This window comes from Thamnophis sirtalis, unplaced genomic scaffold (assembly GCF_051295495.1).
Source record: "Thamnophis sirtalis isolate CommonGarterSnake01/CBP01778 unplaced genomic scaffold, rThaSir2_p1.2 scaffold_6, whole genome shotgun sequence".
Lineage (NCBI taxonomy): Eukaryota > Metazoa > Chordata > Lepidosauria > Squamata > Natricidae > Thamnophis > Thamnophis sirtalis.
Genome location: NW_028261386.1, coordinates 44,129,482 through 44,156,340, shown reverse-complemented (window position 1 = coordinate 44,156,340; position 26,859 = coordinate 44,129,482). Strand labels below are relative to the sequence as shown.

The 26,859-nt window shown below is 39.9% G+C and overlaps 1 protein-coding gene across 3 annotated transcripts; it reads right to left on the bottom strand.

Annotated features, from left to right (window-relative positions):
* Positions 1 to 383: 383 nt before the first annotated feature.
* On the bottom strand, positions 384 to 25,610 carry SERTAD4 (SERTA domain containing 4). 3 transcript variants are annotated; one of them, XM_014073139.2, is made up of 4 exons: positions 25,323 to 25,610; positions 11,012 to 11,279; positions 6,488 to 6,603; positions 384 to 2,496 (listed from the first exon to the last, which is right to left on the bottom strand). In XM_014073139.2, exons 2-4 carry the CDS (start codon positions 11,262 to 11,264, stop codon positions 1,777 to 1,779), a joined length of 1,089 nt encoding a protein of 362 aa, XP_013928614.2. In that variant the 5' UTR covers positions 11,265 to 11,279; positions 25,323 to 25,610; the 3' UTR covers positions 384 to 1,776. The 3 variants fall into 3 exon arrangements, with proteins under 3 accessions (XP_013928614.2, XP_013928607.2, XP_013928622.2); XM_014073132.2 differs by lacking the exon at positions 25,323 to 25,610 and adding an exon at positions 11,520 to 12,982; XM_014073147.2 differs by lacking the exon at positions 25,323 to 25,610 and adding an exon at positions 11,371 to 11,513.
* Between the last annotated feature and the right edge of the window lie 1,249 nt (positions 25,611 to 26,859).

Sequence of the window (26,859 nt, the reverse complement as noted above, 5' to 3'; positions counted from 1 at the left end):
AATGTAAGGAATGAATCTAAGATTTTTCTATGCAAAGCATATTCTATATAAAGGAAGCAGAAATCCATTCAAGAATTCATGTTTTTCATAATTAATTGCATCAAAGATGTTCATACAGAATAACAAGAATTATTGGTTATAGGGTAAATCTAGGAACTGAAAATTGTTTTATAATTGTGTGAATAATTCATGTAGCCGTAGAGAAAAATGTAAATAGTTTTAAGAGGGTTAAATGTTGTTAAATTAATTCTATTAAAGCATAAGTTGGATCCAAATGAAAGTTTTTCAATCATTTCTGAAAAAAAAAAAGTAAGGGCATGATGCAGCAATAATGACTATGCTGAAATTATGATTGCTCCTAATTCAGCCAGACCTTTAAAAGGTGTGATGTAATAATGATTATTCCCATTTATTGATTCCTTCAGCTATAGAAATGATATTTAAATAGAACAAAATTCATTGTGTGCTTTACCTGGAATTAATGATCTTGAATTTTAGACAGAACATTCTAAAATGAATAATTCCAGAGATGATCCAAATATAATCCTAATAATTGAAGATTATCCCCCTCTTTCTCCAAGATAATCTTTAAAAAAAAGATTGAAACTCTTACATTCATTTCAGATAAAAATCTTATATCACCACATCATTTATTAACATTGTGCTTTTTTCCAAAATAAAAAAACCCTACAATTATATGAAAATCCAGTACATGCTCTTTACATTTTTCTGAAAAGAGAAAATGACGTGAAACAGAGTAAAATATAAAGCATGCCACTGGTTCATGAACTTCATTATACTAGAAAGAAAAAGGAAAAAAAATATCAAAGCAACAGACAGTTGCCATAGAAATATTCAAAGAGCTAATGCTTGTTTACAAGAGACACATCTCTATTGTTTTTTTCCTTCAATCCTTTCCTTAAAATGGCAAATCAAAAAGCGACTGAGCAAAAAGAATGAATAGCGGCAATTGAATAGGAAATCAAGCTTTGTATTTCAAAGGAGACAGAATTCTAATAATATTTGATCCACCCTGTTATTATTTTTTTCCTGTGTAGGTTACATCCCTGCTGTAGCAGTTTTCTTAAACTTAATTTTCACCCTGGAAAAATTAAGATTAAAAGTAAGGCACCAAAAAATCTCTGCCTTTATAGCAATAAACCACTATAAGGCTTGTTCATTCTTGCAGCTTAGCTGAAAACTGTGCATGTGCTGGAACTGTGTGTAGCATTTCAAATTGAGTCTCCATAAAAAGGTGTTATTGTACCCTATCAATAAAACCAGACTTAAATACATTAGAATAATGTCACTTCTGGACCATAAAGTGGGCCTATTCCATTTCATTTCTATGCAGTCTCACAGACATTTTGATAGGTAAAATGTATTCTTCCTTTCGCTGGTAACAATTTGCTTATCAAATGTATAATTAATTGATAAGCATAAAGAAGATTCCTCTTAATTCCTGCTAGTTTCCCAAAGGGATACATGAAAGGAATTGTATTTTCTCCATCTGGTTTATTGGTTCTTCTAGCAATGGAAGTATACAATGCGACTGTGCTTTTTGTAAGGATCCCTTGTATTTATAAATAGCTCATGATGCAGACCATACATACACTTTGATGGAATCTGCTCCACAGTCACTGAAAGTATCCATGAAGCTTATGACACAATTGTACCAGTTCTATAAAAGCATAAGAAAATTGATCCAAACTGATTTTTTTTCTGATAATGTCAATACTGTACTTGCTTCTAAACTGAAATTATTCAGAAGATGGCTCATATTTTATTTCCTTTACTGCAACAAATTTTGCTACCTGGTAAACACTCCCTTTTTCGTAAACACTTCTTCCAACATTCATTCATGTTGCTCTTGTCATCGTGACCCATCTCAAAATAATTGTAATATTTGTTTTTACATTCTATGACATGATCACTTTTCATAGATTCCCAGTCTGAAGCATGTTCTCGATCTATATCATGGCCTCCTTTCTCACTACTGAATATTGACTTGTCCTGATTATCATGTGGCCCAGCATTTGTAATGAAAATTTCATTGGCATGTATATGTTCATCACTCCTGTAAACAGGGGAACTGTTGCTACCATATTCCATTTGTTGGGAACAACTTGGTAAAGATACAGAAGCGGTGGAATTCCCCACTGCAGAATTAGTAGATAATGGCAAACTTAAATAATGGCTGCCACATTCTTGATAAAAGCAGCATGTGTGGATCTTTTCACAGTCCTCCCGTGCCATCCGAAGACGCTTCCTATAAGGACAGTCATGAGACATGAACCATTCTTGACTTGAAGTACCTCCAAAAGAGCAAGTAGGAAAGCACCAGTTGTTTTGCATAATAATCTCTCCATGAATTCTTTTCATTAAATTATTTATGAGAACAGATCTCCTTAGGTAGACTTCAGGGTCATCAATGTACTTCAGTTTTTCCAAAGACATGTAAAGAATATGTGCCCGCTCCTCAAATACAGAGATTGTCTAAAATGAACAAGAGAGAGGAAATAATAATAAAAATGAATGCAGTATTAATTAATTGAATCATGCCACTGAGATTTTATCCATCCATGCAACATATAGTATTTGGGCAGCTGAATCGCTTTGGCACAGGAAAGTTTGGATCATCTTTAACTTTATCTTTTATTCATTTTATTCCAATTTTTTTGATCATTGTGAGCTGCCCAGAGTCAGAGCTGTCCTACTAAAGAGGCAGCATGCAAGCTTAAGAAATTATTATATTATTATGGTTAAGTGGTTCCATTATTGTTTATTGTCCATTATTATTCAACTCTCACAAATCTCATTGGGAGTGTGAGGCTTAATACTGAGTATATTCTACCTTATCACCAAAGTAAAGCTTCCTAAATGAAGGAAACTGGATCTAACAACTGAAAGAAACCACAGTGCTTGGTGCTTAGTAATTCATTACCAATGTATCTTTGAAGAGTCCTTTGAACAGAAATGTGCTACTAAATAGAACAATATGTGAAAAAGTATAATAATTTTAGGAGAACAGCTTTCTTCTGGAGATCTGGCTTGTACCAAATCTGATGTCCTTCCATAAGACTTTCAAGATGGATCTGTTATGCAGGACAGTTGAAGTTTGATATTATTTTACTGACTATAACATCCTTGGTTGTTTAGTGATACTTTGTGCTATGTCTTGATGGTGACTTTAATTGTATACTTTTTAAATGTATGCTGTAAAATGTTATTATGTCAGATATGACAGTATATACATTTAATAAATAAATAAACTATTAGTAGGTTTGGTGCTCATCTAGTATTAATTAAGTACTGTAATTTTAGAAAAGCAACAAAAATAGTAGATTATAAGGATTTTGGATTACATGTACATACACTAATTTATTTGTTTCTATATAAAATGTCATTATAAAATTTCAGCATCACGTAAAGTAATTTTAAAAAGAATTAATTGCTCACTTCAAAACCTGATTCAATTGCAATTACCGGTACTGTTGCTTATAGTTCCAAACTGATAAATATCTGGTAGGCTGTTTCATGATTGCTATAAAACTATCTACTGGTGTCTGTTCTACTTCCCATAGGAATCCTTTCTATTTTACAAAAAAAATCACTATTATTTTTAGCAATCTTACTTAGCAAAAAAAGTCATGGTCTAAATGAACCGTGAATTCTAACATTCTTTGGCAAATGAATTTTGAATTTCCAAATGTCCAAGCAATATAACAACCTTGCAATGTTCTCCTTATCTGTATTATTACAGGCTGGAAAGAGAGAGAAAAATCAGTCCCAAGGATTGTTAAACTGGTGTCAAATTTCATAATGAGATACTTATGAGAAAAAGAAAGAGATAATGGAGAACAGAACAGGTGAAAATCTGTGCAGCTATGTAATAAAATACTACTGCGCTACAGTGCTGTTCCCTCTCTCTCTCTCTCTCTCTCTCTCTCTCTCTCTCTCTCTCTCTCTCTCTCTCTCTCTCGTGTGTTGTATTAGTTCTCCCCTGAATATTAAAGTTTTCAGACAGAGTATCCAGAAAAATGTTCTGTATCACTGACTCCTAAACAAAGCCATAAAACAAAGCTTCCTCTTTGCAGAAATTCTCCTTTTGTTTTAAATTAGCATCTATATACAATTAACACAATGATAGTAATTTTACTACCTATCCCAATAAAGAAAGCCAGGTGAATAGAAACAAATTTTAATGTCACTGAGGTTGTTTTAATCACTTACACCCCCTCCCTCAGAGTTAAGTATAAAGCAACTCCACTATTGGTATTGTTGCTGTACATTCATTGCTGCTGTTATAATTGCCATCCTCATTATTATTATTAACATGGGTGCTGAATATCTGAATGGAAGAAACCCTAGAAAGCTTTTCTATCACCTTTTTCCACTGCATCCCTCAAACACCCTTCTGGAAGGCTGTGAAACTTCCTCAAACAACAAAGGATGCTGGCTGTGGAATTCCAAGAATTGGAAGTCCACAAGTTTTAAAGTTCCCAAGGTTGGTCATCTCTCACTTATATGATCACAGGGCCAGAGTAGACCACTCTTGTCATTCAATGCAAACTTTTATACAATGCTTGTTTACTTTAAAAATAATGTGCTCCCTACTCAAGTCTCAATGTGGTTGACTACATTAAACTAAAATTGCACAACCTACTGTTATATTAAATCAAGATTGTCATTTATGATCTGAGCTACATTTTCCCCTCACCTTTTATGTATTTATTTTACCATCATGAGTTTTTAAGATCTTGACAGTTTGGACTCTATGACTACTCTTTGGATAGTACAAAAAAGCAGTGGTGGGATCCAAATAATTTAACAACTGGTTCTCTGCCCTAACGATTTCTTCCAACAACCAGTTCACCAAACTGCTCAGAAACTTAACAACCAGTTCTCCCAAAGTGGTGCTGACTGCCTGAGTCCCACCACTGCAAATAATACAATAAGGATTTCCCCCCAATATGGTTTACATTCTGTGAATTTGAAGCAGTATTTTTTTAAAAGCAGGATCTGGAGGGAAAGGATTTTGTGCCATTTGAAGTTGGGACTTTATTCCCTGCAGCTACCCATCAGTCTAGCATAAGTTCTTTTGAGCAAGCTAAACATAACCATGCTAATAATTAAGCTCTCCTGTCATTCTCCTAACTTCATAAAGATAATGGTACCTTTATTTTAAAATGAGAGAGAGAGAGAACAGGCTGGTGGATATTATTTTCTAAAGGTTTAATGAATTGGCCTTATTGTATGGGATTTAAATTGGCTCATCAGGTTCATTAGACAGAACCTTTGTGTCTTCATCTCCATATAACAGAATGCTATTCGGTCCATTTCTTTCCCTCGTTATGAGTAAAAAGTAACATCTGAATTAGGAGATCTTAGATTTATAAAATAATACAAATTTGTATTGAATGCTCAGGTTTGGCCAGTCCTTTAGAACAGGCCAGACAACTTGGCCTAGAACTTAGATTTTATTTTGTTTCCAAAAGACAATAAATTGCAATTTTTCCAAGTTGTTATTAGACATCTAGAATTAGAATTATACCTCAATCAGAAAACTGACTTCCTGTTCCACTAGCTTGAAAATAATCAGAGCTAGCCAAAGATACTGATTGCATTTCTATGTCACATGGTACAGTACAATAAACTTACATTGAGAAGAAAAGATGTGTCAACTATAAACCCTGATTAGGGACTACCAAACAAATCTAGAATGGGATCCAAGAACAACCCAGGGCTTCCAGCTCTGGCCCATATATCACAGTAACATATCATGGAAAGAGCACCTATGGGCTTGCTTAGCCATTTCTGGGGCAAGAAGGATGAGGTAGAAGCATACAACTGCATGGGTTTATTTTGTTCATGACACATCAGAACTCTTCCAGGTTCTGGCTTTCTATAATGTAGGAACATAGCCAGTATTATTGGTCATCTCTGATTTATCTCTGATGCCTCCTATGTGCATCTTGCTTCCTTCCTTGCCATCTTTATTAAAGTTTAAGTTGATTTTAGTGTTCATTTCTATTATTTTAATGTTTTATCTTCTTGCTTTTATAGATTGTATGCTGCTTAAAATTATCTCTAGGTGACATAGGCAGCATGTATATTTAATAAATATGAAGGTGGGTTCAATATTTTGAGTGAGAAAGATTCTATACTCAACAAACCATAAACCATTTGTTCAATGATAATTTATGAACAGCAGAGCTAAAAATTACATTCTTGTGATGCCAAGACGCTATTAATTTCTGAATTGATACAAAGGAATTGCCGAGTCCAAATTTTCTTCACTAAAACAGAATTGATAGCAATAAAGAAAATAAAAGAATTGACCAATTCATATTAACAAGTTTAGAAAAAACAGACTTTTTTTCAAAAACTTATTATTTATGGAAACGGAAATGCATTGCACTCAAGCTAATAGAAATTATACCATTTCAAATGAGAAACTCAGAAGTAATAGCTTTTTGAAACTTACTTTGGGTGTACAGTTACTCAGTGGTGGATGAAAATCTTCTTCTTCCACATACTTTCTTTTAACATATGTGATCTTAGATGATGCTCCAGGGTTTGGATTTCCTCTCTGGTGTAGTGCTGTGGGAAATAAATTACATATGGTGTAAACTGTGTCTGACAGGACAAAAGACCAATAAAGGAAAATGTTTGTACCTCAGAATTGAAATGAAGGATTCTTGGTGTTCTCTGAGCTTGGTTGTTTTCTTACAGATATTTCATTACCCAAATGAGGTAACATCACCAGTGCAAAAAATACAAAAGAAAAAATATTCCAGCTTGTCTTTACTGCTTTGGACAAGTGTGTGTGTGTGTGTGTGTGTGTGTGTGTGTGTGTGTGTGTGTGTGTGTGTGTGTGTTCCAATGCAATAAAGAGAAACAGGAATATCTGTCTGTCTGTCTGTCTGTCTGTCTATATGTCCGTCCATCCATTCATCCATCCATCTATCATATTTAATAAAAGTTTATGTGAAAAATAAACTGAAGCAATGGAAGTTTTTTGAAAAGTCTTCTAAGAAAGAAACTGTTTATTTAAGCATAGTTGTCACAGTTTAAACATTCTTTACATATTTGACTTTAAGAAATTTTTATTCTACGCATCCAACCCATCTGGAAAAATCCCCTGCAACTTTCAACACTGAACTGTTTCTTTAGAATTAGCCCATATGCCATCTTAAAAAGACTAATAATTTTAATACATTGCTAATAAACAGCAGCTACTATATTCTTGAATATTCTTGAAAATAAAACTTTTTATATCACATTTCATTATCTCATATTTTATCATATGCTTATATGTTGTTGAGTGATGCTATTAAAAATGTGAATAAGGTTGAATGAGTTGTTGCTGAGATAAACCAATTCTATGGAAGCCAAAAGTCATAGAGTTCCTTTGAGGAAGGGGAATCCCCACTTTATAAAACCTGTTGAGGCAACTAGGGAAAAAAGACAAAGTAGTGGCTTGTAAACCCTCCCACTTTTTAGAAATGTCTCCTCCCATTGGTTTTTGGACGCTAACATATCAAAGCTACCATATCTTTTTTCTGACCTAAAACCTCTCTTTGGTCTAGATCCTTGAAAGCACCAAAGTAGCAGATTTTTCCTAACAACCTCTGCAGTCAAATTCCATCTCCACAAGCAGCCTTCTCTTGTACCATGAAGGCACAATATTTTATGCTCTCCCCACCCCCAAAACCACATCATGGCATTTTAAATGAGATATTGCCTGTAGAACTTGATTTCTCATTGGTCAATCTTCTAATAAATAATTTCCCCTGAACTGTGAGTAGACAAATGGAAGATGCTGCTGTTATTGTCTCAAGTGCATGCATTTCTTTTCCAAATTTTATCTCTTTCACAACGGCTCTCTTATTGTAGAAAATAAAGTAGGTTTGTATGACTCCTTCTGACAAGAAGGAACAATGTTCCTATGGGTAGACAAATCTTATTTGTAATTTGTGTACCAAATATGCATAATTTGCTCTAAACCAATTTGAAATGTTCTTTAAATTTAATATAAAGGAAGTGATTTGGAACAGGTAACCAAGATGTAATTACTCTGAACTCTTTAGAGACTGATGGATACCATAATTTAGTCTGGGTCATGGTATTCCAATCAGACAGTGTGCTACCACAGAGAGTAATTTTTTAATTATTGCTTGCATTTAATATGGGCACCTGCTTGGGAATCATTGTATTTTTCCCAATGCTATTTTAAACTTGAAACAAAAGCTATACAAGATAAAGTGGGCACAAACTTCATTTTCAAAGAGAGTACTGAAGGACTTAACCCCATTATTGTTTTTGATGCTAGCTATCAAAGTCGAGATACTTGTATATAGAGTTATTTATGTCTAAAATATTGTTTTGGCAACTAAAAATGTTTGTAGTACTACAAAGAAAATATTAACGTTGCCAATGGGGAAGGGGAATGCATTATAGATCACTATCCAGTTTGTTTTATTAATATGCATTTTAAATTTTAGCCTTCATTCCTAGAGGTCTTTTGTAACATATATTTAAACCATGCTTCTAGTGTGAAATCTAAAGCCAAATTTAACATAAGGCATTTTTAAGCATATGCAGAATCATAAAGCAACTATAGTATACTCATATATAATTGAAATCAGAGGTAAGGAAGAACCAGAGAGGCCTCCAGTCCAGTTAAGATGCTTACTTAAACTCAGGATGGGAAATCTGCAGCTAGGTGACTGTATGCACTCTGTGGTCTCATTTAATGTGCAGAAACAGAAAGCAAGAGAACTGTGCAAGCTTCCAATGCAGAAAGCCCTGTTTTTGGCACTGGGTTCATATACCAGCAACTCTCACTTCATTCATCATCACTTGAGGCAGCCTCCCCCAGTGACTCTCCTCATGGGTCAATGGTCTTCATTGAAAAAGACTCTTCTATGCATACATCTCAACCATAGTTAAGTGATTAGGAATAAATCATGATAAGCCTCAGCTTTGTCTGTTTTCCTCCTAAAGGAATGCTTTTACTGTAATGTACACCAATTCATATTACAAATTTAATTCATATTAAGCAAATATTATTCATTTAAATTGAAGTTAATCCACTCCAGTTTGTTTTGGATAACTTTGGCTAAAGGAGATTTCAATTCAACAAGTTCTGATCCAACACAAAGCTAAGAGTTGCTCTATAAACGATTTCATTTTATTTGTCACAAACACAAAGCAATGAAGGGAGAAACACTCCCCTAAACTATCATACTGCTATCAGTTCAAAATTGCCTCTGGAAGAAAGTCCCTAAAGATCCCCGGATTTATCCTAAATTCAGACAGACTTACTGTAGGAACTCAGTGGAGTGAAAGTCAGAGAGGGGGAGAGAGAGAGGGGAAAGAGAAAGGGATAGGGGGAGGGAGAAAGAAAGAGGGCAGAGGGGGGAGGGAGGGAGGGGGAGGGAGAGAGAGAGGGGGAGAGAGAGAAATTATTCTTAAATCGGGATCATTTAACAATCTTGTCCAAGCAGTCCATAACATTTCAGCTTACCTGGGGAGCCTTGTCATTAAATATACTGCCATACAAAACTAAAATAGTTAAAAATGACAAAAAATAAAGTGTCCACCTTTTATGGAGCATCATACAAGTAGCTCCACCGGACTGCCTAAGGTGACCCAATCTAGGCACAATTTTATCATATCATCCTCAGTTTATAAGGCCTACCCTCAAAAGACATGTTACGTAAATTCAAAAGCTCATCTGCACCATTCACATAGGAAAATGGAGATTAAGTTGGAAAATACCTCTCATTTTGAAAAACAAAATATCAAGGATCTGATTAGAAGTTGAATTTACGGCCGCAAAAAGCAGCATGGACATAAAGATGAGGCAGGTCCTCGCTGATGTGATCACCGGCCCTAATGAAGGTCAGGAGGATCCCTTGGCCATAGCGGGGCCATTGCCAGAGGAGCCACCAAGGGGAGGAGGGTGCAAGGCCAGCAAAAGGAAAAGTTAATATTTTTCTCCATTCATATTTTTCTCACCGGAGCTCAGAAAGATCTAACCATTAAGAAAAGACCTTTCAGAAACTTATGAAAAGTGCTTTTTTTTAAAAAAGTAATTGAACTATTACCCTTGAATGGAGTAAGACAAAGGGGATGTTAGAGAGACAATCCATTGACAAGAGAACCAGCAAAGGAGGCCTTTGCCTACACTAAATCTAATTCATCATCACAAGTCACAATCATTGCTGCACCACATATACAAGCACACAGATTGGCCCCCTTTTGCTTTTGCAACATGGAAAGCAAAGCAGCCAAGAGAACAGATATCACCATCCAATGTTACACAGCAACCATAGGATCAGTAACAGTTCAAGCAAAAGCTTCTCCATGAAAAGCATTAACTTTTATCTTACAGAGAATTTCTATAGAGCAGTTTATCCTAATGCATCTCTTTTTGGTTCATCAGTCCCCTTACCCCAGCCCTGCCTTTCACATCGGTGGCTTCTTACTAGGTTAACTGCATGAAATGCCCATGTTTGGACAAAGCTCTCCTCTTGAGTACCAGAAACTGGGAGAAAGCAGCAGCCCAAATTGAAGGGTTCTTGCCTCTTGCCCTGCTGGTGAAATTTCCATTAGTGGAAAGCCGATTTGTTCACCTCCTTTACAAGTGCGATTCTGAACGATTTTGGATCAGTTCGGGCCTTTCCTAAATTTCGAGTAATAATCCGGAGCTAAACATTCCCAATCTAAATCTGCCTGACAAATTGTTTGTGGAGAGGAAGGAAAGCAGAACCTAGCAACAGCCACCAGTCAGTGTATGCTGGAGTGCTTAAGACTTGGACTGGGACTTGTTCTCACGTCCCCTCCATCATGGAAACTTCCTGTGGATTTCTGACCAGTCAGTCCTTGAGCACCCACTACCTCCCAGGACGGTTGGGAGGAACCCAGCGGGAGTAATACTACACTCGCTGCATTGCGCTCCAGGAGAAGCCTGGGAGGAGAGCGAGTTGATCTCTAGCGTTACCTGAGGGAGGAGGCTGCCCACCGGGTGTCCGGCCGTCGCTGCCCTGCGGCGGCGGCTGCTGTTGCGCCTGCCCCTGGGCGGTGCTGCTGCTGCTGCTGCCGCTGTTGCTGTTGCTGCTGCCGGCGGCGGCGGCATCCAAGGCGGGGCTGCTCTTGCTGCAACAGCGCGCTTCCCACAGCGGCTGGAACTCGCCGGCTCCTTCGGAAGAAACAATGGGCTCGCAGAAGCTGCTCAGGGGCAACACCAGAGTCATCGCGGCGCCTCCGATCTGCAAACGGAGACAAAGATAGCGCGGCCGGTCAGGTCGGGCAGCCGCCGCCTTTCCTACCTCCCGCGAAGCTCGCCCTGCCCTGGCGTACCCTTATCCGGCAGCGGCCATTGCGTGCCTGCGCTCTGCAGTCAAGCTGGCATTTGGTATCTCCGCCGAGCCCTTGGCCTTCTCCTACGGCCCCGAGGGACCGGTGCCTCCCGCTCTCGCTTGCCTTCTGCACCCGTTGCCCTCTCTCACCCTCCTCTCGACGCCGATTGCCTCAGTCAGTTCACGCAGCCGGCTCAGAACGTCTCCGTCGGTTCCGATTTTCCCTTCAGCACCTTGTATTTCGCCTATTGCTTAAATGGGGAGGACGACCCCGAGAACTCAATCACCCGTTCCTCCGCGATGCATGTAGAAACGCCGCCGACCCCGGGGTCTCGTTTTACGTCCAGCCAAATGGTTCAGGATCACAGTCCTTCCCCAAGCAACAGGGAGCCCTTTCTCCCCGTTCACTGACCCTCTGCCCAAAAGCCCTCGACTGCCTCTCACGATTCTTAATTCAGATTTCCAAGAGAGAGGGGGGAGAGAGAGAGAGGGAGAGAGAGAGAGAGAGAGAGCAATCTGAGCGATATACCCAACTGCAGAAGAATCACTTTATTCTCTACAGATGCAGCGATGCCAGATACGGCATTGTATATTAGTCTCTTACGAGTGGCTTGTTGGTTGGCCTGCCTCTCTTTGCCTCTCTTTCTCTGTCCTTTCTTTCTTTCTTTCTATCTCCCCCACCCCCTTCTTCCTTCTTCTTTCCCTCTCCAGGCGAAACAGAGCGAGACTCTTAGGTAGATGTTTCCACCAGCTCCGATTGGGTTGAACTGGATCTGCCTCCAGTCAAAACACTGAGATTAAGACAGAAAATTGGCTCTGGTTTCAAGCGGTGAGTTGCAATCCCACAGGAGCCAAGCACAACATCAGTGGAGCAAGCAGAATATTAAACAGGAGCAGGGATTCCGGGGCCAGAGCCAGGCTGTAAGCCATCTATCCAATCCCATTGCAAGAGAAGAAAAGGGAGAGGGAGAAGCAGCATTTCTGAGAAGGAGAGGCAACCCACATTACAATGTGCTTTCTACAGTAACGCATATACTCCTTGGCACACAAACCAGATGTCTCCTCAGCTCTATTTCCTACTCTTCAAGAAACAAGAATAATTCTGTTTTCCATCTTGAATATTTTGAAAAGGTTTAATGACTGCCAAAAGGCAAGTTTCTTCCAAAGTCAGAATGCACGGGTGCTGGTAATAAATAAAGAATCAAAAGCTGATATTGTGTTAAGAATTATAATCTGCCTGGCAAAATTAATAATGGAAGTTAAAGGGGGATTCAAAGAATGGATGAGTTGATAGGAATTGTTTAAATCATTTAAGCCAATCTTCAGTTTCAACAGAAAACAGATCTGCTCCTCTTAAATAGGACAGTCTTTAGACCCTCTACCATATCTCTTCCTAGTAAGAACTTTGGCAAATTAAATATGCCTGTATCTTTTAACTTTTCCTCATAAAGCTTGGCTTCTAATCTTTTTTCATCCTGAAAATTTTCTACATCTCTATTAAAGTGTGATTCCAAAAATTGGGCACAATACTCCCAAATATTGTCTAATCAGCTTAATTGCAACAAAAATACTACTTTCTGCTATCTAGAAACAATACTTCTGTTAATTCAACTCAAAATTGCTTTGGGCCTTTTAACTGCTGCATCTTCTTTGATCCTGTAATGGTCAGCAAGCCAGTTTAATGCAGTGATTAAAGGCATCAGGCTAGAAACTAGGAGTCTGTAAATTCTAGTCCCACTTTAGGTATGAAATCAGCTAAATAACCTTGGGCCAGTCACCCTCTCTCAGCCCTAGGAAGCAGGTAATGGCAAACCACTTCTGAAAATTTGCCTACTGAGCTCATTTTTGATTATGATTTTGTATTCTAAGATAGTACCCAATCTCTCTAGTTTGATGTCATCTGCATATTAGACTACAGCTTCCCTCCCTTTTGTTTTAAATGTGGCTTCACTATTTTGGGATAGCCATTAAACAAATAGCTCTGTAATTTCCCCAAACTTCATCCCTTTTAAATATTGGAACTATGTTTGCCCTATATTAGTTCCTTGAAGATAACAATCATTTGTTCTGAAATAACTTCTGACAGCTCCTTCAATATACTACAACATAATTTGCCTGGTCCTGGAAACTTCAATTCATTTAAGACCACAGGGAGATTTCTTTGTAGACTTTATCAACCTAGAACTCTATCAATGATTCAAATTAAATCATTGTGTCATTTACACAATGCCCCATCGTTTTCATTCACATCATTGTGACATAATGACATGGCTGTGAGCAAGATTCACTGAGTTGTAGGAAATTCTCAATCTGGATCTGAATCTACACCCCAAATCTCTTATAAATGTTATGTTTGATATATTGTGGGAGGTACTATCTTTAGTTCACTTGATTGAATAGTGGAATATTTTTGTTATTTTGTTGCTGTACCTTTGATTACAGAAAACCAATCTTCTCCTTGAGAACTTAGACTAACTTTCCACAATAGAGGGGCACTTGAGGACTTCCTCACTAATGATTATAGAATTACCAAGCCAAAAACTTGCAATGTAAAACCCATCCACACTAATTTGGGGCTACACAAACTGCCAGCTCTGCTGCACTCTGCACCAGTTGTAGCTTCCAAATGGTGTGCAAGAATTGCCCCATGTGGAGTGTGTTATAATAGTCCACCTGTGACATGACTAGGGCTTGAATGACTGAGCACAGGGACTCCTGATCTAGGAGAGGCCACAACTGGTTCACAACCTGAAGTTGCACAAACGTTTTTTAGTATTTAGTATTTATTAATATTTGTATGCCGCCCTTTTCCCCAAGGGGACTCAGGGCGGCTCACAGTTCAAGGGAAGGGGGAGACAAACTGAGTTACATATAGGACAATACATCATTAAAAGCACAACATTCATACAATTCGGGTACGGTGAAGGTCTTTAGCCCCAGGCCTGTCGGGACAGCCAGGTTTTAAGGGCTATGCAGAAGGTCTGGAGGGTGGTGAGGGTACGAATCTCCACGGGGAGTTCGTTCCATAGGGTCGGAGCTGCCACAGAGAAGGCTCTCCTCCACGTAGTTGCCAGTCGACATTGACTGGCTGATGGAACTCGGAGGAGGCCTAACCTGTGGGATCTAATTGGACGAGTGGAGGTAATTGGCAGTAGGCGGTCTCTCAAGTACCCAGATCCAATACCATGAAGGGCTTTATAGGTGACAACTAGCACCTTGAAGCGTATCCGGAGATCAACAGGTAGCCAGTGCAGCTCGCGGAGGATAGGTGTTATGTGGGTGAAACGAGGTGCACCCACAATCGCTCGCGCGGCCGCATTCTGGACTAGCTGAAGTCGCCGAATACTCTTCAAGGGCAGCCCCATGTAGAGCACATTGCAGTATTCCAGCCTAGAGATCACAAGGGCACGAGTGACTGTTGTGAGAGCCTCCCGGTTCAGGTAGGGACGCAACTGGTGCACCAGGCGAACCTGGGCAAATGCCCCCCTGGTCACAGCTGACAAATGGTGTTCAAAAGTCAGCTGTGGGTCCAGGAGGACTCCCAAGTTGCGGACCCTGTCTGAGGGGCGTAGTATTTGACCCCCCAGCCTGAGAGATGGAACACTTGGCCAATTAGTGGGAGGGAAGCACAGCAGCCACTCGGTCTTATCCGGATTGAGCACAAGCTTGTTAACCCCCATCCAGTTTCTAACAGCCTCAAGGCCCTGACTCATCACGTCCATCGCTTCATTGAGTTGGCACGGGGCGGACAGATACAACTGAGTATCGTCCGCATACTGGTGGTATTTTATCCCGTGCCGTCGAATGATCTCGCCCAGCGGTTTCATGTAGATATTAAAGAGTAGGGGGGACTGGACCGAGCCCTGCGGCACCCCATATGTTAGGGGCCTAGGGGTCGATCTCTGCCCTCCGACTAACACCGACTGCGACCTGTCTGAGAGGTAAAAGGAGAACCACCGTAGAACAGTGCCTCCCACCCCCACCTCCCGCAGTCGTCGCAGAAGGATACCATGGTCGATGGTATCGAAAGCCGCCGAGAGGTCCAGGAGTACCAGGATGGAGGCATGGCCTCCATCCCTGGCTCTCCAGAGATCATTGGTCAATGCGACCAAAGCGGTTTCTGTGCTGTAGCCGGGCCTGAAGCCAGACTGGAATGGATCAAGATAACTAGCTTCCTCCAAGGACCGCTGGAGCTGAAAGGCCACCACCAAAGTCCTAGCCATGACTTCCACTTGGTCTTTGAACAGGAGTCATGAGTCCAGGAAAACCTCCAAGTTGTAGATTGGATCTGTCTGGGTTGGTATCACCCCATCAAGCAGCATTACAGATGTCAAAGTCCTGGATCTTGGAGATCCATGTACCAAAAGCCATTCAGTCTTGCCAGGATTCAGTCAAAGCCTGTTGTCCCCCATTTATCCCCACAGCCTCCAGGCACCTCACAAGAGCAGCAACAGTATCACTTAGATGACCAGGGGTGAAAATATAGTTGGATATCATCAGCATATTCCAGATACTTCAACCCATAGTGACAGATCATCTCACCCAGTGCTATTATTCAGTGGTATTAACATAAATATAACAATTCTTCAGTAGTGTAACCATACTATAAGATTCTTGTTTTGTTAAGGCCACCAAAATGTATGACATGTCTATTCTTATCCAGCTAGTCACTTCCTCAGGCCTCTCATTTTGTTATTATTTTCCCTCTCCATCATTCCGTTTCATATTCTATGGACTTTGGGGTAAATGATCTTTCCCACCTCCTCAATTTTTATTCTGAAATATTTTTTTGCATGCTTGCAAGCTTCAAGTTATATAACTCTGCTGATAACTATTTGCAAATTTTTGTCTGGACTTCAGTGTAATGGAAGCCCAGATGAAATATGAATTGAATTCAGTTTATAATCCTTAGGCTATCACAGGCTTTCCATGTTGCCAGCCAAGTGAATACATTAAGAAAACACCCTGAGGCAACCAAGCAGCCTGGAGGTTAAAATTTCATTACATGTGTGCAGTTCAGTTGGGTGATAGACTATTCCATTTTCTCCACTGTTCCATTTTCTCCACTATTCCATTTTCACTTACTATTCCTTTAGAATCATTATGATGCTAATGAGAGAACTGTAATGATGCCATTCACGATGTCAAGGAAAAAAAGGTATTTATGCATTTCTAGAAAGCCACTAAAACGGAAGTTAAATTTAAAATACTTGTTACAACAATGCTGCAAATCTCCTGAAATCCCTACAGGCCAAAAAGTGGAGTGGAGATGGAAGCAATGTGGAGTATTGGTAGGGCCTCATTAGTTACCCTACATTCTGTAGTAACAGCATGTGACATTACTAATTCTGAATCTCTTTGATTTCTTAGTTGTATGAAGTCATTCTTTTTTATCTGTACTTATGAAAAGTGTACTGAATTTACATCTTTGGATCAAGAAGTGTGTATTTATAATTGTTTGATAATAGCATTACTTGATTTTAAATTTAGTGACTAAAATATAATCTTCTCATGTTTTTATAGTTTTTAATTGACAGTTTTATATATTTATTGCTTTTTATTAAGTCCTATGCACTGAGTCACTTTCATGTCAGATGGGCAACTATACATATATGATAAAAATAAATAAATCTAAGATCAATTTGTAGAAGCAGATATTCATTTCATCTAATGTAGAGTAAAGAAAAAAAGGGCTGATACAATGCAGAACCTTATTAACTAAAGGATATCTCCAATGTCGGATTAATTTAATATGTGAATTGGGGAGAAAGTCATTGCATACAAATCAACATTATGATGACAAACCTCTGGCATGCGTGCCACAGGTGGCACACAGTGCCCTCTCTGTGTGCACACGAGCTGTCACCACAGCTCAGCTCCACTGCGCATGAGAGGGCGCCTCCCACCAGTCAGCTGGTTTTCAGGTCTCTTGCACACATGGATTGGGGATGGGGCATATGCAGGAGATGTACATGCATGCTGGGGACAGGGGGTTGCACGTGCATGCATGGAATGGGGTGCATGCAGGGGAATCGTATGCACATGCACAGGGATGGGGGAACATGGGGGTCATGCATGCATGTGGGGAGTGGAGTGCATGCAGGGGGATCGTGCATGCATGATGTGGGGGCACACAGGGGAACACACGTACATTGCATATGGGTGCACATGCATCCACGCACTTTCAGCATGCAACAACAAAAAGGTTAGCCATCACTGCTATATATGTTCCATTTTGAAACCTTAGCATTTTCCCCCTTTTTTTTAATGTGGCTTTTTGTTTCCACCAGGACTTTGTCTGTTATTTCTTTTCTGCTTAAGATTAACAAAATCAAACATAGAACAATTCTAATGTTGCCATTAGAACCTAATCACACATACATTCATGTAGAAGAAGATATTAGAACTTGGCATTTAAAACGACAGGGCAGGACTTCTAGTAAATTTAGCATGAAAGTAAGTCACTGAAAACACTTTGCACAACAAGGCAAACACATTCATTCATTCATTTATTTACTCATTCAATTTTATGTATTGCAAACTATTTAGGTAACTCAGTAGTTTATAGTAATACAACACAGTACTTCATTATGTCTGTCACACAGATTTCAAGGAAGCTAATATCTCACATACTTGTTTGCTTGTGGAACCTTGAATTCTTTTCAGCACATATTTGGGATTGACTTAATTAAATAATAAATATATTTTCTCATCATATTACATATGAAACAAAACCACTACTCCTTCAACAATTTATCGAAAAACAGAATTATCACCATGCCTACCACTATATAATTTAAATGGCAGAAACTGCTATTCATAGTCCATATGAATTCAGGGAACTTGAATTCATATGGACTATGCACCCACCCACCTCACCCACCCCGAATTCATATATTTCCAATATGTAATATATATTTTTTAAATGCTAGAGAAGGAATAGTTAACTTGAGGAGAAAACTGTTGTCAAAGATTGGGAATCACTCACAATTTGGTAATTATATAAATGTTTTAAATAAATAAAATAATTAATTGGTAGACTTGTGGAATTTTACACAAACCTTTTAAACCTACCATATAACTCAGTAAGTATAGGATTTTTATTGTATTCATAATTTTCCTTCCTTCCTTCCTCCCTCCCTTCCTGCCTTCCTGCCTTCCTTCCATTGTAAAACTGACTTGAAAAATATGTAAAGGCAAACAGTACTTATATATCTTTACAGAACTAAGAGATGGACCCAAAGTGCTGCTTTTTTCCGTCAAGCAAGGAAATGTAATGGGGAACAATGGAACGCAATGTTGCCTATCAACAATCTGCTGATCGACAATCAGACAAGAGTAGTGGGGAGCCAACAAGTGCTTAATGGTGAGAGGAAGAAGCTTAGGAAGGACCCATCCTAATATATCAGATAAGTTAAAAGTGGCAACAGAAAGTTTGTACTTTCTGACGTGCAACATTCCATTAACATACCTTACAGTAAAATAGGTTTAGCTCATGTAGTCATGTTTTTCTATCTTGTTTACCTAGAAGGCCTGAAAGGAAGTTAGTTAAACCCATCTGTAGCAAGATTATTGATGTAGCTATATGAGGTATAAGGTGTTTAATTTCTGCTGGAAATTTTATTGTCATTTTAAATTAATGTTAGCCACTCACTTTGCAAGTGGTTAGTCAAACATATTAAATGAGTGAGTGAATGAGTGAGTGAATGAATGAATGAATATTGCCAAGTGTCTGGCAATACTCCCATTTTATAATCCTGTAATCCCTTAATTTGGGGTAGAGTTGGGGCAACTGGATGGAGCTGAGCATTTACTGGCCTGATGCCACACGGAGTTCACAGCAGATATTTTTCTTGGTGCTCTAGGAGAGCAACATCTGCTGCTACCTAAGATTGAACTCTCAACCTTCAAAGTATGAAGCGAGCCTCTTTACCACTAGGCTACCATGCGGATTTATCCAAGTCTGGCAATGTATTCATGTATGCGTTGATCATACTAACTGGAGATTTGGAAAATTTTATATGTAATTATGAAAAGTACAATCCAGTATATCTGGAGGGCACCAGAAAAAGAACAGATAAGACATAAAGTGGTAGAGGTGCAAGAAATAGAGTTATCTTTATATTCAAGATTAGAGGAAAATTGTTAAAATCCTGTAAAATACTCTAATAGCTACTTCAGATGGCCAAAATTGCTTCCCTTTGAAATTAGATATGAAACATTGATTACTTTCTGCATCTAGCCAATAGTGTGCCACCTGCTAGTTGTGATGAACCAAGATAGATGTTTTAGATGTCACTTACTGAAACTGTACAAATAAATAAATACATAGATACTATAAACAGGGAGGCTCTCTGGATCATCCTAAGATAAATGTCTGAGAAAATTCATAAAATTGATTCAGCTACTCCACACAGAATGACAGGACAGGTTCTTTACAATTTGCCATTTCCAGTGGGATAACAGGATTTTGTGTTAGTCTCAGTTCCATTCAATCTGTTATTTGCTTGCATGTTGTTACCTTCTATCCATGGTCTGAAGCAGTATACATCAAATATCTAATGGACAGTTCTTTCACTTTTGCCACTGAACACACACACAAAGTACCTTTATACAGTCATTCAAGAAACCCTGCTGTGTGCTCCTGGTGCACAAAGTTAGCAATCTACAGTTGACAGCTGAACAAGTTCTCAGATTCTGCTATGCTCTTCAGCTTGTTTATTAGTCTGAACAAGACTGAAGTACGTTACCAGCTGGTGTAAAACATCAAGTCCATAGAACCAAAAAACAATGTTAATGACACCCAGCTAACCAATGCAAACAGTTTCAAATACTTCAGGAACATCATCTTGAGTAATAAATCTTTGGACAAAGAATTTAACTCCAAAATCAGCAAACGGACTGGGGCAGCTTCATATTAGAGTACTCAATCAACACAACATATATATCTCCACAAAGCTGAAAGTCTACAGAGCTGTATCATTTCTTCTTTCCTATATGGATGTGAGTTATCAACTCTGAACCAAAGGCACATCAAACAACTGGAGAAATTTCACATGTGCACTTTGCATTCCATCTTCAGCATGTGTCGTGTCTCCAATCTGGAGGTCTTGGCTCACAAAGAGTAAATCTGCATTGTGTCCATATATGAACTGCACAGCAGCATGTCTTCTTCAAATCTAAAGGACTACCTTATATGCCACTATGAACTCTTTCATAGACTAAACTATATAGTCTGTGAAGTCCATATCCCTATGCATGAAATTCCAATTCAGGAGCAATTTTGGAGACACCAACGGATCTGGGAAGTCACATGTGGCCACAGGTAATCAAGTTTAAAGGAAGAACCTATACTTTTTACATCAGGGCAGAGTCACTGAAGGTACAAAGTATATCTAAATGTTGCAATCACTTCTCAGTTCTAATATGACCACAGTCCATAGATTTCTCCTTGAGAAATGACTCTTGGTGAAAGAAATGAAAAGAGTACAGGTACTGATTCTCATTTAACAACTGAGACCAGCAATTCAGTCATTAAGTGATATGATGTGGTGGAATCTCCAACTACTCAGGAGGAAGGTATTAAGAGGAGGCGAAGCTTAAGGTCCCAAACTCCCGCAGAATCCTGAAGTCTTATCTGACTGCAAATGAAGCGGGTGAAATGCTACCGGTTCGCATCAGTTCGCGCAAACCAGTAGGAACAATTGTCATTGGTTCTTCAAACTGGTAGTAAAAAAAAAGCTTCTGAGGATCACGTGGCTCAGCTGTGAGCCACGCGATAGTCGGAAGCTCCTCCCCCGCTTTTTAAAGCATTTTGCCTTTGCCTATTCGCCCTAATTGGCAGGGGGGAAAATGCTTTAAAAAGTGGAAAAAAAGGTTCAATGACAATCAGCTGTACCACATGATCATCAGAACCTATTTTTTCACTTTTTAAAGATTTTTTTTCTACCTATTCACCTGAACCAGTAGTAAAAAAAAATGCTTTAAAAAGTGAAAAAAAGGTTCCGACGATTGCACGGCACAGCTGAACTTTTTTTCCCCACTTCTTAAAGTGAACATTTTTTTACTACCGGTTCAGGCAAATAGGTAGTAAAAAATGCTTTACATTTTTTAAAAAGTTGGCCACACCCACCTAGTCACATGACCCCAAGCCACACCTATCAAGCCACACCCAGAGAACCAGTGGCAAAAAAAATTACATTTCATCACTGAAATGAAGGTACAATAAATGTACACATCCCAGGATAATATCATAGGATCCAGTATGAGAGAGTCATTGGGACCAAATGTTTATTTTTTCAAGCTTTCGGGTTCATGCTGGACTCCATCATCAGGGAACTTCTCTCTCTCCAGAATATGTGCACTGGGCTTTTTTGTATTTATATGATGACTGGTTGTGTAGCTGTTCAGTTGGGGTGATGATGGCTAGCTAGTAAGTCATTGATTGTTGTTTCCTCCTGTCACTGTGCCCTCAGCTCCTAAGTACCTGATAAATCTGACTTATCTGACTGTTCAGATATAGTCAGTTTGGCAAGATTCTTGCAACACAGGTAAATAACAATAAAGCTTCTGCTTTGAGATTATTCCTGAAACGTTCTGGTTGCTTGTGCCTGACAAGTGTGCATTAAGTGAAACATCATGAAATTACTGTTTTACTTCAGCTTTCCTTTGCCAAAGTCAAAAATGCGAGGACTAGTGATAAAGTTACTTTTTATCACAATCATAACAGCAACAGTTGCTAAATGAGTCAGTTGCTAAATGAAAACTATCTGTAGGTCTCCTTTCAAACTTAAATGGATACAAAGTTTGAAGAAGATTCATGAAAATTTGAAGTTCTATTTTGTTTGAGTATCTAGGACAGTGTTGGTGAAACTTTTTGGCATCCAGTGACAAAACGGAAGCAAACACGCATGCCAGAAATCGGAAGAGCAGCTGACCGGTGTACATGCACGCACCAGGAAAATGATATTCTGGTTTCCAGCACATGCATATGTACCAGCCAGTCAGTCTTCACACATGCATGCACATCAGAAACTGGAAGACCAGGTGGCTGGTGCGCATGCATGTGCTGGAAACCAGAATATCATCTTCCTGGCATGCGCATGAGCACCAGGCAGCTGCTCTTCTAGTTTCTGGTGCTCCCACACATGTGAAGTCCAGCTGGCTGGTGCACCAGAACCTGGAAGAGCAACAGGCGATGGCTCATGTGCCCTGAGAGATGGCTCTGTATGGCATTTGCGGCACCTGTGCTATAGGTTTGCCATCATGGATCTAGGAACTTGAATTGTATACCCATAGTTCTAGGAAAACTTCGATATGATACAGCAATTAAGAACCTATAAATATTTTGAGAATAATAAAATGTTCCAGATTCTAAACTATTCTGTTCCAAGAACCATGCTTTGCTACCAGACTGCTGATAACACTGAGACAGATATTTTGCATATATACATGTTATTTCTGACATAACATTCCAGTTATCTTAAAAGCAATTTCATATAAAAATCTTAAATAGAACAGAAGTACTTTGGGATGCATATATTAGCAGGCTTCTTAGATTTATTCAACTACATTTGTCTTTGGTATGAATTCATCCTTGGAAAACTTACATAGATAAATCATCTCTATGAAATATTTTACATGATATATGTGAATGATTACTTTTAAAGTACCATTTATCACATGGATACTGTGGGAAAGAATCAATACAACATCACTTATAGATATATAGAACAATTGAACAATGTAGAAGGCTGTTGTTATATAATATGAAATTCAAAATGGCATGTTGATAATATTAATTTTAAATAAAAAACAGGTCAAGGGAGTCCTGAGTGGGTTGATAAACTTGTCTTCTTAACCAAGATTTCTAAAATCACATGTTGGTTCTTTTGATTCTTTAATTACTCTCTTTAAAATAAGTACCAATTAAAATAGCTTTTCCAACTGATTTTGTACCCCAATGAAGCAGTGCACAAATGTCACTGACACAATAAATTAGATGGTTTATGAGTTAATTATATTGCTGCCTTATCTTCTGTCCACTGAATAATGCAAACAAAACCAAAGTTAAGCATTCTGAAAAAAGACAAGATGTCTTTGCTGTATTATGTGCTACTTTTCATGAAGTTTAAGAGCTATTATTACACTTTTTCAAGATTCCTACAAAAAGAAATAAATACCAAAAGAACGATTCCAAGGAAGTGAATCACAAATATTGGCAACAGGCTTTCAAGACCAAATCCATTCTTTGCAGAAGTCAACATCAGCTACTTACCTCTTAATTTCAATTAAAAACAATGAAGTAAATTACTATAACAACTTTTTAATGTTCTCTTCTTTTAAATTACTGCCCTCTACCTTAGAGGCTTTATTTAAGATGCCATTTTTAGATTCAGTTGTACATTTTTAATGATTGAGTCATCATGGGAAACAAGGGAAATGGGAATCATGTACCTTCAAATGCTAAGGCACTGCAGCAAAATATTACAGATAAACACCTCCCCAAATTGGCTAGGACAAAAAGGTGACAGTGGACATAATTAGAAGAACACAGTTAAAACAGAATATAGTTAGCAGGTGTATCATCTTAGTACTATTCTGTATTGTTTTTCTATCATTACTTGATTTATTTATTACACTTAGAATGGTTCTCTTAGATTAGCACAGCTATACTGGCAGCAAATAAGCTAAACCAGCTCATTTCGCAAACATTACAAGCCATATATTTGTTTTCCTTCTCCGCTTCAGAAATTTCCTTGGTGTACTATATTTGTGTCTTTATATACAATCTATTAATCATGCTTTTTCTTTGTGTCTCTGCATTACACTAAGAGACAGGGAGACAGTCTACATTTATAGTATCTGAAAGTCGGTAGCAAAACTCTAACCGAATGCTTCCGTTTGCCTAAATCCCATTTGCCAGCCACCTCATCTCTGTAAAATATAATGAAGTGTGTGTATGTGTGTGATTGTTCAAAAACACGCGTCCATTCATGATCACAGGCGCACAAACACGTCTGTAGAAATCGCACCCACGGTTTTGAAGACGCTGCCCGCCAGTCCTAGAAAGCCTCAAGGAAGCTACTGGCCGATCGGCTGCTCTCCCCCGCCCCCCGCCGAAATTGCGGAGGGGGGGGGGGATGCTCCTAAGCACGAGGAGCCCCCGGGAAAAGGAGGCTGAACTGTGAGGGCTGTTTGAGAGGGAGCGATTCATGAACACTAAAGCGACCCGGTTATTTATAACCTCCGGGAAAGGGTCGGGAGTCTTCTCCTCGTAGAGAGAGAGAGAGCGAGCCTGGCGCGGTTTCTAGCAAAGGCGAGCGAAGGCGGGGAGAGAAGCAGAAGGAGAGCGCGAGAAGAGGGCAAGAGGGGCGCCAGGTTTTCCCTTTCCTCAAATGGCCAGAGGATGCCAGTTCCACACATAGACGCGCGCACCACTCCAGACTATTGGGGGGGGGGGGATTGGTGATGACGGCGGCGCTGGTGAGAGAAAAGAGGCGACTACGCCTCTCAGGGTGAAGACCCCAAACACACCGGGCGCCCCCTCTTCGTTGTCTCCCCTTTTTCGCTCCAAAAGGACCACCTGAGTCCTTAACTGGATCCCGCCCTTTCCTTAGGATCTGTCACTGTGCATCTTCTTTGATTTTCCCTCAGCCCCCCTCCGTCCCCCGTTATCTGTGCCCCCTCCCGCCACGACACTCTAAGAGAGACGCGCGCTTTATGTCCCGTCCCTTCGCCGTCCTACCCACTCCCATTCCCACCCCATTTCGCCTGCGGAGAAAGCAGATGCCGCCTTGGAGGAGCGGAGCGGAGGCCAGAAAAATCGCGCCCACCTACCCACCACCGGTCAACCCTTGGACCCCGTCAGGCGCACCCTCTCCCTCCCGCGTAAGAGCGCCCCTTCTCCAGCCAACGCCGAGTTGCTTTGCCGGACCGTCTTCTTCTTCTTACCCGCGGCTCTGCGTGGCTAGCGGCGGCGATACTTCCCTCCCTCTCGATCCCGCTGGCGGCCTCTTTTAGGCTTGCCCTCAGTGCCCGCTGTTTCTCCGGGGAAGGCGACGGAGTGGGGGGGGGCGGGTATGGAGGAGGAGGAGGACAGTCTCCTCCTTCCCGCCCTCGCTGGTGTGCAAGGAAGCTGTTGTGGTTGATGCTGAGGAAGAAAGAGGCTCTCGCTCCCAAAGCGAAGGAGCGTGTGAAACCAGTCGGTCCTGTTTCTGCGCATTCATGTACACCCCTGGATATGATATTGTTCATACATATATACATACATACGCAGGCACGCACGCACACACACACAGATCTAAGCTCAGGGTGCCCCCGGGGTTAGAAAGGGAAAGGAACGCTACCCGCGCCTTCTAAAGGCTCCCGCCGCAGCTGGCAGGCTAAGCGAAAAGGGAGGGGAAGCAACGAAAGGCTCCCTTGTCCTCTCGAGTAACCTCCGGCACTCCGTGAGCTCCAGCTAAGGCGAAAGAAGACCTCGCGCCCGAGGGGTTAAGACCCTTCGCCCTCCCCCCGTCCTCTTTCCCGCACCCTTGAGGTGCAGAAGGGCTCCTCCTGCTGCTGCACGGGCTACAGCTGGATTTGTTCGGCTCAACGAGACCATTGTTGTTTACGGGGGCCCTGCGGGTTTTTTCTTTCTTTCCAGCAATCCTTTCATCTCCTCAAGTCAAGGCAGATAGGAACCAGATGAGGAGCTGGAAGGCCAAGCCTTTAGAGGAGGTGGCTGATCGGCAGGATAAGAGTTTCCTCCTGGGTCTGGGAGGCAGAATACAACCCCTTTGGCTACCAGATGCTGCTGGGCAGCTCGTTTTTGCCCTATTTGTGCCTTGTGGGCTTTCTGGCCCAGAATGGTCTTGGGCGACAGCCTTATACATTTCTAAAAATAACTAAAATCAATTTACAACAAAGGGTAGTTCTGTGCTTAATATTAGAGGCATTATATGAATGATGGCTCCATATAGCAGCCTCTGTTTCAAAGTCCCATACAAATAAGGAACTGAGAAGTAGTTATCAATTTCAACATCAGGTCCAATTTAGCAAGACTTTATTTACCATGAGCTTTCCAGGAGCTTTGCAACCCTTTGTATAGCTGCCTACTTTTTTTTTAAGGCTGAGCTAATAACTTCTTAATTAATTGCCACTGATAATGATGAGTGGTTAATGAATATTCTGTAAAATCTGCTTTGCTCAGCTTTACTTTTGATCAATCTATGGGAACTGCTTTGAAAAGATTATCATCTTACCTTTAGTTCGATGATTATTTTCAGGACTCTGGACAGGTTAAAACATCTATTTGATCTAAAACATCTCTGAAATACCATCAAGGAATTTCAGAAAGACCACTAGCATTCAATTTCAATTCTAAGGATTTACTAGGATATTAAGAGAATATTCTGATCCTATTCTATCTGTGAAGTGTATAAATGTGAATCTTCTCACCTTTTTGTTCCTTTTTCTTTTCAAACTTAGATGTTTCCAGGCTCAACTG

What these genes read in the sequence shown, in the direction of transcription:
- SERTAD4 (XM_014073139.2), bottom strand. Translation starts at nt 11,264, where the DNA reads ATGACTCTGGTGTTGCCCCTGAGCAGCTTCTGCGAGCCCATTGTTTCT. An exon ending in TGGGCAGCCTCCTCCCTCAG is followed by an intron (nt 6,604 to 11,011) that starts GTAACGCTAGAG and finishes TATTTCCCACAG; the next exon opens with CACTACACCAGAGAGGAAAT. An exon ending in TGAGTAACTGTACACCCAAA is followed by an intron (nt 2,497 to 6,487) that starts GTAAGTTTCAAA and finishes TGTTCATTTTAG; the next exon opens with ACAATCTCTGTATTTGAGGA.